Source organism: Condylostylus longicornis, unplaced genomic scaffold (genome assembly GCF_029603195.1).
Source record: "Condylostylus longicornis isolate FDR11 unplaced genomic scaffold, ASM2960319v2 ptg000030l, whole genome shotgun sequence".
NCBI lineage: Eukaryota > Metazoa > Arthropoda > Insecta > Diptera > Dolichopodidae > Condylostylus > Condylostylus longicornis.
The window spans coordinates 7,327,456-7,345,057 of NW_026577999.1; the positions used below are offsets into that span (position 1 = coordinate 7,327,456).

General features: G+C 24.2%; 1 protein-coding gene across 4 annotated transcripts; it reads left to right on the forward strand.

Annotated features, from left to right (window-relative positions):
• The first annotated feature begins 1,300 nt into the window (after window positions 1–1,300).
• Window positions 1,301–10,314, forward strand: LOC129607850 (uridine-cytidine kinase). Of its 4 annotated transcripts, none has more exons than XM_055519068.1 (8): window positions 1,301–1,527; window positions 3,772–3,837; window positions 3,907–4,097; window positions 4,175–4,320; window positions 4,400–4,497; window positions 4,560–4,608; window positions 8,006–8,110; window positions 9,932–10,314. In XM_055519068.1, exons 1-8 carry the CDS (start codon window positions 1,426–1,428, stop codon window positions 10,045–10,047), a joined length of 873 nt encoding a protein of 290 aa, XP_055375043.1. In that variant the 5' UTR covers window positions 1,301–1,425; the 3' UTR covers window positions 10,048–10,314. The 4 variants fall into 4 exon arrangements, with proteins under 4 accessions (XP_055375043.1, XP_055375045.1, XP_055375044.1 ...); XM_055519070.1 differs by lacking the exon at window positions 9,932–10,314 and adding an exon at window positions 8,164–8,586; XM_055519069.1 differs by lacking the exon at window positions 9,932–10,314 and having other exon boundaries at window positions 8,006–8,586.
• The last annotated feature ends 7,288 nt before the right edge of the window (window positions 10,315–17,602 follow it).

Sequence of the window (17,602 nt, forward strand, 5' to 3'; positions counted from 1 at the left end):
TCCAAGAAACAAATATTTTAGTATTTTTTATTAAGAAGTTGGTAGCAATATCAACGTTAATAATCAGTATCTGATAGTTTTTATTCACAATGATTATATTTATTTGTATTTTATATTTTATAGTTAAATATATATTTTAATAACTTTCGTTTATATAAACTCTTTATTACCTCATATCGGATTAATACTTTTCGCGACACGTAATTTATTGTTAAAGAATCAAACAATTTAAGTTTCTAAATTTTTACATACCAATATGATCTTCGTATACCAGGTGTTTAGCTTAAGGCGGCAAATAGTTTCAGAATTGATTCTTTCTCCAATCAGTTACAGCCAAAAATTAGAAAGGAGTGATATATTCGTTCTCCTGCTACATCCTGTTTGAAAGAGAGCTACCAGATTTTTTCTGCATATAAATAAGTGCTTATACCTTCGGAACTATGCAACATACATACATACATATGTATGTGTACTAACCATCGGTGGCTTTTTTCACATGCGATTTATTGCTCTTAAGTTTCGGTCTGCAATCAATTCGATGTGACCCACAGTGTTTAAAAAACAAAAAACATCTAAAGCACTGGATTTGACGAAAGCAGACTAAAATATCTTTACATATGTACATATGTAGATTTCGTATTGAGTATTGTCGAGAATTAATCTCATAAGTGATATTGACCATCAAGTAATTTACGCTTTTCAAGGCGAGGCCATAACATAACGGATAACATTTGCACCACTACATAAATAATATGCTACAAAAATGTAAGAAATATAATGTGCTCTGCGCTTAAATCTTCATATATTTATCTACTCGTATATATTTAAGTAAAACACTAGTATAACCTACAATCTGGCATTGCTGTCATTGACATTTGTCTCTTCGAAACTGTTCTAGGGTTAACACCTCATTTTAAAATCTGGATACCATAATTGATAAAAAAATATACTATTTACATGACTTTATTTTCATTTGAAAAGAAATTACACAAAAAACCTATCACAAAAAATTAAGAAAAAGATTAGGCAAGAAATAATATCTATATATGTAATTATTTTGTAGTTTTATAACGAAATAAAATTAAAAGTGGAAGTAAAAATAATTAAAATGTTCTAAATGAAAAATAGTACTTACTGAATTTTTATTTAAGAAAATGTAGTAGAACTTAATACAATTGTAGTAAAGTATTAACAGTGAACTATTCCCATATATTTTAACTCAAAAAAAGTATTCCAATTTATTTTCACTCAAAACACTACATATGCTTTAATCCATAAACATATGTAGATTGACGTATATGTCAAAATTTGTACCGTGAAAATTACAGCGAAAAAATTTCAGTTTAATATTTTATTGAAAGAAATATTTTTATTTATTTCGATAGTTTTTATTAACTAAGTATATATAAATCAATTGAAAATAAAATGGATGATACAACTTCACAAAAGATGCAGAATGGTGATACTTCTACTGAAATAAAAACTCCGTTTTTAATCGGAGTTTCTGGTGGAACTGCATCAGGAAAGGTAATTAGAATTGCTATACATTAAATTTGTATATATTCTGCAGTGTAAAGGTAGACAAAAATTTTATTTTACTTTAACTCTGTATTTTGTTAATAAATTACTTTGAAGAAAAGTTTCGCGCAATAATTAAATTTATCAAGGTCAGTTCTATTTGTGTGGATAGGTTATTTTGAATGTCAGCCCTTGAAGTATTTGAAAGAATCAAAATTTTCTATATACATAATATGTACATACATACGAACATAATGTACTTTATATGAAGGGAAAAAAGGAAATAGAATTAATGATGTTTAAATATATTACTCGTATAATATGTTGGTCACAGAAAAGGCTCGTTTTTAGACAATGCAGTATTTTTCTTACGTTTAATGTTTTACATTGTCAAGTACTTCTTGTATATAGTGGTTCTTCACATGTTTTTTAATATTTTGACACATACTTGTGTATGTAGATCTATTTACTTACTGAATATGTTATTTGATCTATATACACTTCTACAAATACTTGAATAGGTGTACCAAAAAACGCTTTCAATTACTATCAAACGCAAATCAAACGTAAACATAAATGACAAAATTATCAAATCTCAAAATCAAATATTCCTTTCATACTCTGTCATATATTTTTACGATAACGAAAATATTATATATAGATCATATAATATTACTAAATGCAATCCTAGTGGTATATGTATATGCAAAGCTCAATAGTAAAATAATAGATCGATGATTACTTATAAGTATACAAACACTTCAAATAAGTTTACCCATTATTATAAAAAGTGTTCATATTTACATATGTATGTATAAACATAACACTCATTTATGATCCCATTTATGTTAAAAAATTCACTTGTTTCATTAGGCCCTGAAAATTAAATTTTGCGTGGAAGTTAACAAAGTAGTTGAAAAGGTATAACTATTAATACAGGTATGTGTTTCACATGTAACTAATGTGAAATGATTTTGATTAAAATAACAGAAACATGTATGTATGTATTCCAAAAATTGCTTTAATTAACGACCCATTAATGTCGTTCTATTAAACATATTACCCACAAAATTTATCAAAAACTTTATTTTCAAAACTGATTATTTTAATATTTTAAGCAAGTACAAAAATTATGCCGTTTTGCCTATACCCCAAATTTTCCACTATAAATTTAGCAAGATTGATCTTTGGAACTATACTTTGGTGATTTGTTTTCAGTAATTTCAACTTCTGTATAGGATTCATGAGATATATGAGGAGGTAATATAGCCACTAAGTGATCGTCTAAACCAGAGTTTTTAGTAATTTGAAGCACTCCTTTTGTACTCCCAAAAAAGAAACGAAGACATTATTACTGAAAATTTGTTTAGGTTTAATGTTTTCATTGCCTCAACAACAATTTGAGTTCCGGTTGACATTTCCGTAGTTGGCTCCGAATTATTTCGGGTTCCTAAAATAACGCACTCCTTCAACACCATTAAGCAAATTTTTAACATTATCCAATTTTGTAGCATCCCCTTCTACAAGTTCTATTTCTTGTTTTGTCTTAAATGCCTTAAGACAAAACAAGAAATAGAACTTGGTACTTAAGTTCCTGTACATTAAATGAACTTTAAATCCTAATATAAAATATGAAGCGCTTACAATTATTTCTTAGGAGTTAACTTTAAATTACGCTTTAGGAGTTAACTTAAAATTTTATAGTGAGTTAGTTTCAACCTTTTTTAACAGCATAGTCACAATACAGCAATTTTATTAATTTTTCGTTATTCCAGATTATTGAATTTAAGTTAGACAAAACTTCTAAATTACAAAAACAGGCTTTCTTCTTCGTTTATGTATTTTTAAATTCTGACTGATTGAATTTAGTACTAAATAAGTCACAATCAAACAATTATGATTATCATCAAACGCTCTTGTTATATCGTATTTTTATTTTGAAGTTTCTTTGATTTATGTTTGAATGCAGTTTATGTCGTTCAATTTTCAAACGGATTGAATACGTACGTACTTAGTTGAAGTATTTGTAGAAGTGTATATAGATCGTATTTTCATGTAGTTAAAAATCAGAAGTATGTACTCAGGTTGAAACTATAGTTGATATCTAACAGATATGTAAACCAATTTTTAATTTACAAGAGGTAGGACCTACATATCTACCTCATTTTTTATTAAAAATGTGGAATTAATTATTATTGTCGGAATTTAATGGTTTATTATTAAAATTTAATTTTTTGTATTTGTTATTTTTAGTCTACAGTGTGTAAAAAAATTATGGAACAGCTGGGCCAAACAGATGTTGATAACGCACAAAGACAAGTACCTACCTACATAATTCTGTTTTACTATTTATTAAACTTACATTTTCTAATACAAATATAATTTTAGGTTGTAGTAATAAGTCAAGATAGCTTTTATCGAGAATTAACTTCAGCTGAAAAACAAAAAGCTTCCAAAGGTTTGTTTAATTTTGATCATCCTGATGCTTTTAATGAAAATTTAATGTTTGAAACTTTACAAACAATTTTGGATGGAAAGAAAGTGGAAATTCCAGGATATGATTATAAAACCAATTCTTTGTGAGTCTAAAATATCTTAAATAAAATATTTAAATAATAAAAATTTTATTTACTAAAGAAAAATATACGAATTTCAGGGATTATGAAAATAAACAAACTATATATCCAGCTGATGTTGTATTATTTGAAGGAATATTAGCTTTTTATTATCAACCAATACGTGATTTATTCCATATGAAACTTTTTGTAGATACTGATTCTGATACTCGCTTAGCACGAAGAGGTATATAATATTATATTTTAATTTTTAAAACATACCTAACTTGTTTTCTGAAACTGATATTATAAACGATATATTTCAGTTCCTAGAGATATCAATGAAAGGGGCAGAGATTTAGATCAAGTATTAACACAGTATATGACTTTTGTTAAACCAGCCTTTGAAGAATTTTGTTCACCGGTGAGTACAAAATTTTACTAAAAGTTAAATAACCACTATATGAATATTTCGAACATTTTTAGACAAAAAAATTTGCTGATGTTATTATACCTAGAGGTGCAGATAATACTGGTAAGTTGTATTTTATATATTTTATTCATCGATACTAATAATGAAAAAAATTAAATTACATTGTTTTATTAATTTTTTCTTTTTTTGGTTTCTATTAAAATTATGTATTATTTTTTAGTTTGTATTTGCTTGTTAAAATGTAGAATAGTATATTTTTTCCTCTTTAATGAACAGAAAATTGCTGCATAAAAATATATGTAGGTGACTCTATTTTTCGAGAAACCTTGTAGTTTTCCAAATATATTTAAATTAAAAGTACGTCTTCAAAAGTTCTAATTTATAGTAATCAATGAATTGTAGTATGATTTATTTATCTTAGTATAAATATAAATAGAAAGTTAGTTTTCTCTTGTTTTTAAAATTTAATAGTCATAAAATAATGCCTTGACTTGCAAATTCTGTTCATTTTTAATTTTAATAAAATTATGTTAAGATACGTTCAAAGGCTATACAAGCATATTGGTTTTCTTTTTACAAATGATTAGATCTTTGTTTTGTTCATTTTCCTTTTTTAACGTTAACAATGCCAAGTTACTTACTCTTTCAGTTGCTATTGATTTGATTGTTCATCACATAGGAGAAATTTTAAAACATGGAGGTTCATCTATGAATGGTCAAACATTATTAAAGAAGCGTGACAGAGAACATTAAAAAATTGTCATCATTCACATAAACAAAACTAAACTTAATTTTATTGCATTTTTTGTTTTTAAATTAAATAAAAAAAAAAAAAGAAAAACAAATTTGTATATATGTATGCATATATATATAAATACATATATTGCTTTTAAATTAAAAAAAAAAATAAGCTAAAATTAAGTTAGAGTATTTTTTGTCTAAAATCCAAAGCTAGTTTTAAAGCAAATTAGTAGTTTTTAGTATTAATTTAAACTTGAAATGTTAAGAACTAAAAAGAAAAAAATTTAATTTAAGTTTAATAAATTTTATAAATATTTTTAAGCACAAAATTTTAATAATATTATTTTTGAATAGACTAGGTACTGTTACTGAATCTAAAATTTTTTTTTAATAATACTGATAATATTAACAATGTCGGGATCATGAATATAACGCTTAGCAAAAAGCTAACATTTAGCATAACGCTGTGGTTAATTATTACTTAAAAGTTTATTTAATTGTGTTTAATACATAGAAAAATATGTAGTGAGAATTAATGTACGTCAATGAAATATATAAAATTTAGGCTTTTCTTAAATATTGTTTATTCAATTTATAATTATAATCTCAATTAAATAATTTATTGTTAAATTGATTAAATTGATTCTGATTTAATTGATGATTGATTAACTTGGCCAAAAATTAAAACTTTCAAATTACATACCTATTTAAAAAATATTTCGTAAGTAGCAATGTGATACTAATGAATCTTAGGATAGAGGAGTCTATTCTTTAGAGTTAAATTATAATAAATATAAAATAATTAAAAAAAATTATATTTGCATTAATTAAAAAGTATATTAACATTTTAAAAGCTATTGATAATTTATTAAAAAATCAATAACTTTTTCTCATGTCTATAGAATTTGTGATCTCGATATTGTTGATGTTTTTTTTTTTAATTAGGTTACAACCAAAAATGTGTAATAAACTTTCTATATCTATAATGAATTAAAATGCTATAAAACATTAAATTCTATTAAATAAATATTCGATAAATTCGTCATTTAATTTTCAAAGAAATTATTTTAAAACTGCTTTTAATTTTGGAGTTCTATAAAATTATTGAAATACATACATGTGTTTTGTATAGCATTGTAAATCATTATATAAGTATTTTTTGAAATTATTTTCATAAAATAAACATTAAATTCACACAAATATACGATTAAGTAATATGAATTTTTTGATTTTCATCACAATTTGTTTTATTCGATCATAATGTTATTATCCGTAATATTCCTGTTGAATTTTATTGAATTTTAAAAATATTTTGTATCTTGGATGCTAAAATATATCGTTTACTAACATTTCTGAACATTTTTTTTTTTTTTGGAATACTCTTAAAGTATATAAAAAAACACGTATATAAAAATAAAAGAAATAAAATTTCAAAAAATAATAGTTTTGTTATTTTTGCATGCTCTATCAACTTTTTTTAAGAATTTAATCTAATAAAATGTGATAACATTATATGTATACATAATATAAATTTTTAAATCATTATTAAATTATTGTGTTTTGACTATAATTTTATTTAAATAACATTAGTTATAATTTAAAAACATAAATGAAATTGTGAATTTTTTAAAATTTAGAAAACGTCAATAAAAATCTCAAAATATATTAAAAGAATATATTGAAAAGAATTGTTGCCACTAACAAAATAATAATAGAAAATGACGAGCATTATCTAATATTTTTGAATTATTTAAAAAATTAAAGATGTGAAATGGTGCTAACAATTTTTAATTCTTCATCAAATATATTACAGAAATTAAGTATGTATGTATGTATTTCTCACATAATGACTAATAATAAACTAATATTTTTTATTTGACTTTTGATTTTAATGGAGAATTTTAGGTAAACACTAAAATTTAAATTAGGTTTTTGATTAGGGTGAGAGTTTTGATCTCGAAAATTATATCATTATTTATACAATATTAAAAATATTACGTGGCTATCACAGAAATTTTTTTAACTGTTTTAAAGTATTCCAAGAGTCAATATAATTTTTATAATTTTTATTAATTAATTTAAAGAAGATTAATTATATAAATAAGGCAATTAGATAATAATGGTGGCAAATGAATTGGCTTTTATAATACAATGTATTTAGCAAATTATGTAAAAATTTTTATGCAAAAAGCCTGCACAAAATGATTAAAAATAACACTTAAAAACACCTACATATGTGAAAACAACTTCCGATTTAATTAAAGTAAATAACAGTCACCTAGCAATAAATAATTTTTTTTGCAATTTTCAAGAAAAATAAAATTGTTTAAATAATTAATTTTATAACTTTTACTTGAAATTTTTTTTTATTTGATTTTGATGATTTAACGCTTCATGTGGCTTTCGAAAGAGTGATTATGTTGAATAAATAATTTTAAAACATACAAATATGTGCACCATCAAGCTCACGAAAATTGTTTCAAAAATTTTTTTTGGCAATATACTTAAATATACCTAAAAAAAAATTTAGCAATTTTTATTAATTAATTAATATAATGCTTAGGAATCAACATTTTTATATTAATTTCATGTCATTAAGTTTTGTACATTTCAATATTGATATATGTACATATATGTATAAGATATTTATTTTTAATTTTATATACAAAATAGTTTTAGTTCTACATACATCATATTATATTCTAAATATTTCATATCTTATTTTTTTTTTTTGGTTTTTATAATATTCTCATTTTAGTTGCGATCGATTTAATAGTTCAACATATTAGAGATTTCTTAAATAATCGTTCAAATCGAAGTGAAACAAGAGATTTGCAAGAACTAATTGTACAACAAGAAAAAGGTAAGGGATATCGTAGAACTCATCGGCCACATATTCAAACATTGAACTTCTAGGAACTCAAATATGTACAAACGTTTTCATCATGTTCCTGTAAAGAATAAGACAAGCGATTTGAAAATTAGAAAAAGAAAAGCAGAGAGTTCTTTTTAGACTCGTTTTTAAAATAAGAAAAATCATTAAAGAATCATATTCATAAATTAATATTTGTATGTGTGTACCTAAAACATATTTAAATCACAGATGATATTAAGTAGTTAACAGTTTCTTCTATGACAGCTTTAAAATTAAAAATTATTTTAAAATAATTATTTTTCTTCGATCCCATGCGTCCTAAAAAGTGTAAATGGCAGCAGGTTTAATTTTGCTTTCCTTTGTTTTTAGTATGAGAAGAAACGACATACGAATATCGTTTAATTACAATAAATTGTTGTTTATAATTAAAATATATTCATTCATTTATTGTAAAAGTTAGAAGATCTTAAACTTATTAACTATTTCAAGAATTTTAAAGCATTTTTACGTAAAATCTATTGTAATAATAAATGCATATGAAAACTTTGAATTATTATTAAAAGTTCCCACCATTTTTCTACAACTGCATTTAATGAATCCTGTCGATTAACTTTGAAGGAATAATGAAGTCTTTACGGTCTCTTAGCATTTTATCATTTTAATTTTAATTTATGTTATAATTTTTGAATTGTTATGTTTTAATTTGTATTTATTTAAAATAAAATTGTTAAAAATTTAATTTTTATATTTAATTTGGTTTTTAAAATTTACAGATTTTTGTATATACGATTAAATAATATACATATTGAATTAAATATTTAAGCAAATGTTTTTTTAATATTTCAATTCTTTGCAAGTTTATGCATTTATTAGTCCAAAATTAGTATATAATAAATAAAACTGAAATTAAGTTTGAATTAAAAGTAGATGTACAATTAAAATAGTTCAAACACTTAATATTTTCCTTAACCTAAGCTTTAACTAATCTGTTAAAAATCTGTTAAAACAATAAAACTATATATTAAATATTAAGTGTGTGTAATATAATGTTTAGTTAGAAATCGAATAGTAAAGTACCATTACGATAAAACTGAAAATAAGATTCCTACATTTTAATGTTTTCATGACTTTTACTGAAGGAAAATTTCGGCTGCCTATTTAACAATTTTCATTTTTAGTAGATTTTTTTAGATAATATACCTACATATTTAATTTGAATACGTAAATAAATAAAGGTGTGCTTTGACTTCCTCGAAAATTTGAAAAGTGTTGTGACTTGTTTATTTTTAGCTGTAGGATCATTAATTTATTTTAGTGTTTTCTCATTCAACACTAATATATATGAATTCAAAATATGTATGTACGTGTATATTTAGTAATATTTATATAAGGATTTCGCATTATAAAATAAATTTACATAATTAATTTTGGAATTGACGGGGTTGTTTTTTGATGTTAGGAAAATTTTTAATAATAAAGCTGTCATGTTATATAATAATTTCTAAACAGTTTTACTGTAGAGTATTTTATTTAATTAGATTAACCTAAAGATCTTGGAATTCTTTAGACATCAAATAACACTAGAATTAAACCATTGTTCTTATGCTTCTATAACTCTTGTCGTTCTATGTTTTATCAGTCATCAATCATTAAGCATTTTCAAAAAAACTTTTATTTTGTAAAATAATATTGTTCCTGTATATTTTTTGTTCTTTCTGAATTAGGATTTTGTTTTTTGCAATTTTTATTTTTAATATGCTTAAATTTTTATTTTTTTATTATTTATTTTTTCTTTTTTTTTCTTTTAAGAAAATATTGTGACTCCTTTAAGTGCTATTAGAAGATTTTCTACATTGTGTAAAGAGGTCAACATACAAAATAATTTATTTTTTAGTACATTGCTAAGACTTCCTAATCCTCATTAAAACAAAAGAAAAAGTAATAATATTTTTGATGAAACAAAATTAGCATTACTAATTTTGATTATTAGGCTGTTTTTAGTTCGAATATTAAAGACCGAAAAAATACCATACATACATTAAATTATATACCTCAGAAAGCACATACATACTATGTAGTATATATTATTTTACTATAATTGCTATAATATATTGTAAATAAATTTATAAAATGTTAATAAATTAAATAAAATAAGTTTTAATTAATAATAGTTTATAAATAACAATTTAAAATGCAATTATATTTATAATAATTAAATATAAATATAATAATTAAATAGTAAAATAATAATTATTATTTTTATTTATTACTTAATATTGCGCTTAATATATTTATCTATTAATGTTTAAGAAAGTATATTTTTATATAAAAAATAATAAATATACATACGTAAATCATTATTTTAATGTAAATTTATTTCAGTTTATTTATATAAATTCATTGATATAAATATTTATGAAAATAAATTTTTTAATAATTTTAACTGATTGATTATAATTTGTTTTTTAATTACAAAATGCATGTATTGGCTTCTTAAAATTTTTTGTTTATTGAATAAACATAAAAGGATTAAAATATAAATTGAGTTGAATTTTGTAAAGTTTAACTTCAAGTTTTTGCAGCAATTAATACCAGTATATAAAAAAAAAATTGTTACACTGTACTTTTTAATTTTTATTTTACTTTAACATGAAATTTGCATAGAAATTATTATTTGAAACCCTGTAGCAATGCAAAAATATCAGTTAAATGTCGGTGTTTACCGAATATCAAAAGTGGCCTCATTCTATATCAAAAATTTTTTATCACTGGTTTGATTTGATATTACGATCCCAGCTTTAAATAGGTAATCATACATGATTATAACCCCCTTATTACAACATTTAATTTAGCATATTATTTTAGCAAACTTCGTTCGTTCTAAATTTCATATTATGGAAGCATATGGAAATAAAGTGTTGGCGAGATTACGTAAGTGATCCGTAATAAAAATTATTAAGAAAAATGTTTTTTTTTTCAAGTTCAATTTCAATATTATGTTCTTTACATTTTGAAAATGATAGCGATTAGATAGCCAAAAGAATGCGAAAACCTTTAAAAATTCCTTTAATAATTTCAATAAATCCAAGGACTCATTCTATAATGCCAGGTTCTTAACTTAAGTTTTTCAATTAAGCAGCACAAAATAATATAATTTTTGAGTTCTTATTATATTATTTTAATTTCAAACATTTTTATTATTTCGTTCAATTTTCAATCTTATAATTCCCAACTTCTTTTTTTGTCTTACATCTTAACAGAGTTTTACATTCCTTTAATATTATTTCGTATAAAAATATGAACTTGAACTAAATTCGAAAATTAAATTTCAAATTCAAAATTGTAATAAAGCATACACAAAAAGAAAAAATTAAAATAAAAACAGAAAAATAAAGAAAAATCGAAATTGTTTCTCAAGATCCTTATTTGGGTCTAACAACATTATATGAGAAAAGTATGCCAACATGTGCAATTACATTTAAATATATAATGTATATTTTTTTATATAATGCCTATATGGTTAATAGTTATACTCCGTGCATATAGCCGAGCATGATATAATAATGGTCATGCACGACTGACTGGTATTGTCTCAACTTAAACTCTCGAGAGACAATTTTTTTTTACGCGATGTACGTACTCGAATTTTGAAATTGCTTTAATCATACTTGTAAAAGATTGTATAAACTTTTTTTTTATATGCTCTTAATTTTTATCAAAGCTATATTCAAGTTTATTTACCTATAACGATAAATCAACAACAAAACTTGTTGTCATTATCATCTTTAAGAAGGCAAAAACAAAAAGTTGATTGAAAAAATGTAAGAGGTAAGTAATTGTAAAACATGAAAATTAAGTAAAAAAAAATTGAAACCCCTATATAATTTTCAATATTTTTAATAATTTGCTAAATCCTTATGTGGTATTGAATAAGTGCATAAATTGTCTTTAAAATCACATTAATTTAAAAATAATTTTACGATTTTGGATTTATTTTTAATGGAATATTAATATTTTATGTTTTTTTTTTTTATAATTTAACGTCATTTACTAGCGCCATAAAGGGGCGCTTCCCAATATTGTTATAGTTAAATACAGTACGACCACATTTAATATTGTTTTTGTTTGTGCTTTGTTTGAAAAACGTTTTTACTTTCCAATAGATAGTAATAGAATTTGGACAACCATCTGTATTCACGCTTTAAATATTTAATTTCAATTTAAATAAAGAAGATTAATTAAAGTATTTCTTTTATTTATGTACAAAGTGTTGGAAAAATTAAGGGTTTGTTTAAAGCAAATTTTTAAAATTAAAAAAAATTATAAAAATTGTTAAAGGCTAATTTTTTAATTTATAGTACTTACTTGGGCTGAAAAAGTAAGAACGAATTTTTAAATAGTGATGGTATTATTAAAAACACAAAATCATGTTTTAAAATAACTTGATGTATGACTTCCGCCACTTGATGTATGATTTCGAAAATTTGAGAAATTTAATTTTACAGAATTTTGAAATTGTTAGTTTAAGTTCCGAATATGTCAATTATTATGCTACATAATTTTTCTAAATATTATGCAATGTACAAAATGTTGGTGTTCTAATATCACGCTTAAATTCTTAAAAAGGCAAATTTTACCTACTGCTCTATCAATAATCAATCAAAATATTCTACTGCTCTATCAATAATCGATTGCTTCTATCGATGATAAAATTATATAGCAAGTGCTGCAAAAATACACTAAACTCAAAATTCTTTATATTGAATATGTACTTGTATATAAAAATGCCAAGTCTAGAGGTCATACAGAAATTATTCTACTGTGTTTAATTTTTTTTTTCAACTTCATATTTTTGCAGTCTGTGTCCATATACATCCATATACATAATGGCTAATATTAAAATATCAATTTTGGGAGTTTTACAAAAACAAAAAAACTACAAAAAAAAAAATATTTTTCATGTTCAAAAATTTTAATTTATTCTTGTGAGAATAAATTATATTAGTCATGTCATACCAAAATTCATTTTTGATGTCATATACTAACAATTCACATAAATTTTTATACTTTGGATTGAAAATTTATCGAGAATATATAAATGAAATTTGAAAAATATGGTCGTCTTAAAATTTTTACTAATAATCAATTACTTGAATCTAAAGTGTAGGTCCTCTAACTATTGATAGAGTAGGTAATTCTATAACTATGTCTCTAATTATTAATTATTGGTTAAAGATTATTATTCCATATGAGAGTTATTGCCTACGTCGCTTTAAGTATAAAAACGATTTGCTGTAATTTGTTTGAATAACATTGGCGGTCATTGACCCATAGATAGATTATTATATTAACTATGAATTCGAATTCAATGTGTTTTTAAAACATTTTCTTAATTGCAAGTTATAATTGTTAGAAAGAAGTTGTCCTGGAAGTGTTAATTAGTTAATTAAATATATGAACACAAAAATTTGTAGTCGGAAATCTTTAATATTAATAGTATTACTGTTTTTTAATTACTCGGGTAGAGTTCGACAAAATAATAACACAAAATTCTTATACATAAACTTGTACTTTGTAAAATCTATACAAGCACTATGTTTGCTTTTCCCTTCACAGATCCGAAAATTCTGTAATGAATATCGGATTTTATTGACTTTAATATACTTTAATGTAGTGCTTCATTATAAATTGAGGATTTTTTTTATAAAATTTTTCATTTTTATTAAATTCACTTACAGGAAATATTTTTATTATAATAATAACTACATACAACTTTTTTTTTCGCCTCTAGAACCAAATTATTATTTAGTTAGAACTTCTATGCATTAAATTTTTCTAACACCTATATTTAAGAATTTTGTTTTTTTTTGGTGAAAATTAACTTTTAGCTATTTATTATTTAAAAACTTTTTTATTTGCCAAACCACTTCTATTAAAAACTTTTGTTTTTCAAAAATTTATGTTAATATAATAAAAGAATATTTTATGAAAATAATAACCAATAATTTGCAAGTAATAACAAATAATATGGTATTTTCAACTTAACTTAATTTTAATGCTTAGGGCTGATAATATTATGTAATGTAAAAGTTTCGTGTATTTACAAAATTTTCCTGAATTCTTCAAGATAAATTGAAGTGATTACAGTATACAACTTAAATATTCGTTATATAAAGCAAATAAGACTGGCAGCACTTGTGTATGCATTTGTTTAGGTATACATATACATACTTAATTGCAGTTTTAGAACACTATACCATGCAATAATATTAATATAGTGTGAAAATGTGGTATAAAGTGAATTCCAAACATACGAGTATTAAAATATGTACTGACAAAGAAAAGAGATTTATGTAAGTTTAAATAATTGCAATATATCCTTGTACACATAATGATTTTGAAATTTTGCAGTGATTTTGAATCATATGTTATACAAATTTCAGTGTTAACTTATAGAAAATTAAAAGATATGTGTGTCTGCTTTTTGGTTAGGCTTTAAACAAAAATTATCAAAAGTAAATTTACTAGACAGTAGAGATTTTCCTAAATGCAATACCACAAAAACATATTTTTGACAATTTTATAGAATCAAAGCAACTTAGACAATTTATAACAATTTCACTATTTTGTTGATAATTAGCTACATATGTTTTTGACTGAATTTGAATTCCAACATTTATTTATGAACATAAATGAAGCGCAGTTTTAGTAGTAGTAGTAAGAGAGGGGGGCTCCGTCCGTACACACGCGCGAAGCCCATGCACTAGGCCAACAGAAAAGGCCCATCGGCAACCCCCAACATCCTGTCAAACCAGCCAACCTCCCTGTCAAAATTCCCGAATAGGTTACCCAGGCCAACATAAAAATAAACCCCTAAGACACTTTTTCTTTTCCACATTAAAAACGGACAGGCACAGAGAACATGCTGCACATCATCCACCTCCGCCACACCCCGACATCCATGACATACTTCCGTCGTAGCGACCCCAAACTTCCTGGCCATTTTCCCCCGAAAGGTAATGCCCTGTCAGTACCCCCCCAGCGTGCTGAGATCATCCCTACCATACTTCAACAGCAACCTCGTCCCCCTTTTGTCCCTGATAGACTACATTGTTTTGGTCACCATACACGTGTTAGCCTCCGTCCACAAGCGCAGTTTTGACTATTTATCGCGATATACTGTATTGATTAAGAAACGTAGGTTAGGAAAGAGATAAAATTTGTCAATTTTAAAATATATTATTTAATCCCGCTTTATTTGAATATGGTATAGCTTGTTCAGTAAGTATTTTATTAAATATTTTTTGAAACTCACAGATTTAAATTTAAAATTTTATTATTTTAGTTACAATTGAACATTTTCTGAAATTCTTGTGTAATAATTATAATTTTTAAAATATCAGGAAATAGAGTTAATTTTTTAATGATCTACATACGTACATATATAAAATACAAAATAATTAAGATAGTGTGACACAACAAGTTGCCTTAAATGGAGAGAATGCTATTAAATTATTATAATGAAATGTTTATTTTTTAAATATTTTCTAAATTTATCTATTTTTGGTATTACTAATGTGGATGTTTGTTTTTTTTAGTTTATTGTAATAATAACTTTTAGCCTATCTTCTATAAACACAATTGATTATTATATTTCCTAAATTTTTTTTAAAACACGGTATGTAAATAATCAAACTAAGGTAAATTAAATTATTTTTTGGTTCATCTATTAGTATTTCAATAAATATAATATTATTAATAAAAAAATATGACATAACTGTGATTCACATATGTATATATGTACGTACGAGTATATTTTCATATAGAAAATTTATATTATGATTGAAATTGAATCACATAATCACCGACAAGATTGACTCAGTTTCGTTTTTTTTTTGTGTGTAGGACTACAAAAGAATGATTTTTTTCATAAAATATACTTACATATGTATTATTGATATATTAAGAGTTTGTCAGATAATAATAATGATAATCTTTTAATATTCTACACAGTATATAAGGTAAGTTAAGTATTTATTTTCGTTTCCTTTGATTTGCAGTTTTTTAATATAATGTTTATTGAATGGACTTTGTTGAATAAGAGCTTGTATACACTAACCTAATATCAGCATGTGTATTTATAATATAATATTGTGGTTTTAATGAAAATTGAGTAAGTGTTGGCGGAAGCAACCAGAATTAATATTACATACAAATTTTCTTTTATTATACCTTAATTTATATATGTATAATGTGTGTATATTAAGTATAGTACCTTTTAGGTAACGTTGAATAGCAGTGTAGGAGAAGAATTTTTTTTTTTCAAAATAATATTCAATACGTACACTGTATATCATAAAATAAAAAATGAAATTCATGACAAAAAAAAAAAAAATTGAATAATTTTTACAGTTTATTAACTTGTTTAAAAAATTGGAAAAAAAAAATATTTTGTGTAAAACTTTTTGTTACGCTTTTAATTAGAATAATAAAAAAAAAGCACAGATTCGAGTAACTCGTTAATTTTTTTTTAATGTTGTATATCACAAGTTTAAATAGACGTTTTGAATAAGAAATGACATCATTAATGGTTGGAGTAAGAAATGGAACTATGTGTGTATGCATTATCGGAATGAGTACCCGTTACATTACTGCATATGGTAAAATCATATGATATAATTACATGTTCGAGTCTGACTATGTTTTATAAAGGTATTGTACAAAATTGTGAATTATTTCAAATTATTATAAAATTTTAGTATCCAACTTTAAGAAGATTATAGGGCTGGCCAAGAATCAAGTGATAATTCTCACAGGGGTCTTTTCTGGTTGCTGGTGTCTTAGGGGGTGCATAAGTAGGCTTGGTATGAAAAGTTGAGACACTTGTAGATTCTATGGAGAGGATGGGGAGACTTTAGTACACCTTCTGAGGGAGTCGTATGCACTCGTTCATTGGAGAAAGGAAGTATACTGTGGAGCTTTCTCATGGTGGCAGAGTTGCTGTCTTCCGGCGCCCACAAGGTGCTCGAGTTCGTTAGGAGGATGGCTCTCGAGCTTGTGTTGAATAGCATGCCTCACACTCAAGGGGAAGAGAGCACAATAGATCTCTATATATGTGGTCGCGGTGCACTGTTACCATTGACAAAATGTATACCAATAAACTAAGGGATATATTGAAAAATCTTTTAAAAAAAGTACAGCTAATAGTACATTAATTTTTTAACATTTCAAATTTACAATTACAATCCTATAGTTGCTGGATCAGAATCAATTTATTAGCTTTTATTGATCTTTATGCCAATGTAATTTTTTTCTTAACTGATAAGCTACATATAAAAAATTGTGTGTTGTAAAAATATTTGCATATACACATAATGTATACATATGTAAATGTGTATTATGAAAATATATATATATATGTATGTACATTTGAATGCATTTATGTATAGAAAAAGAAAAAAAATTCCGGAGGTTTAATTA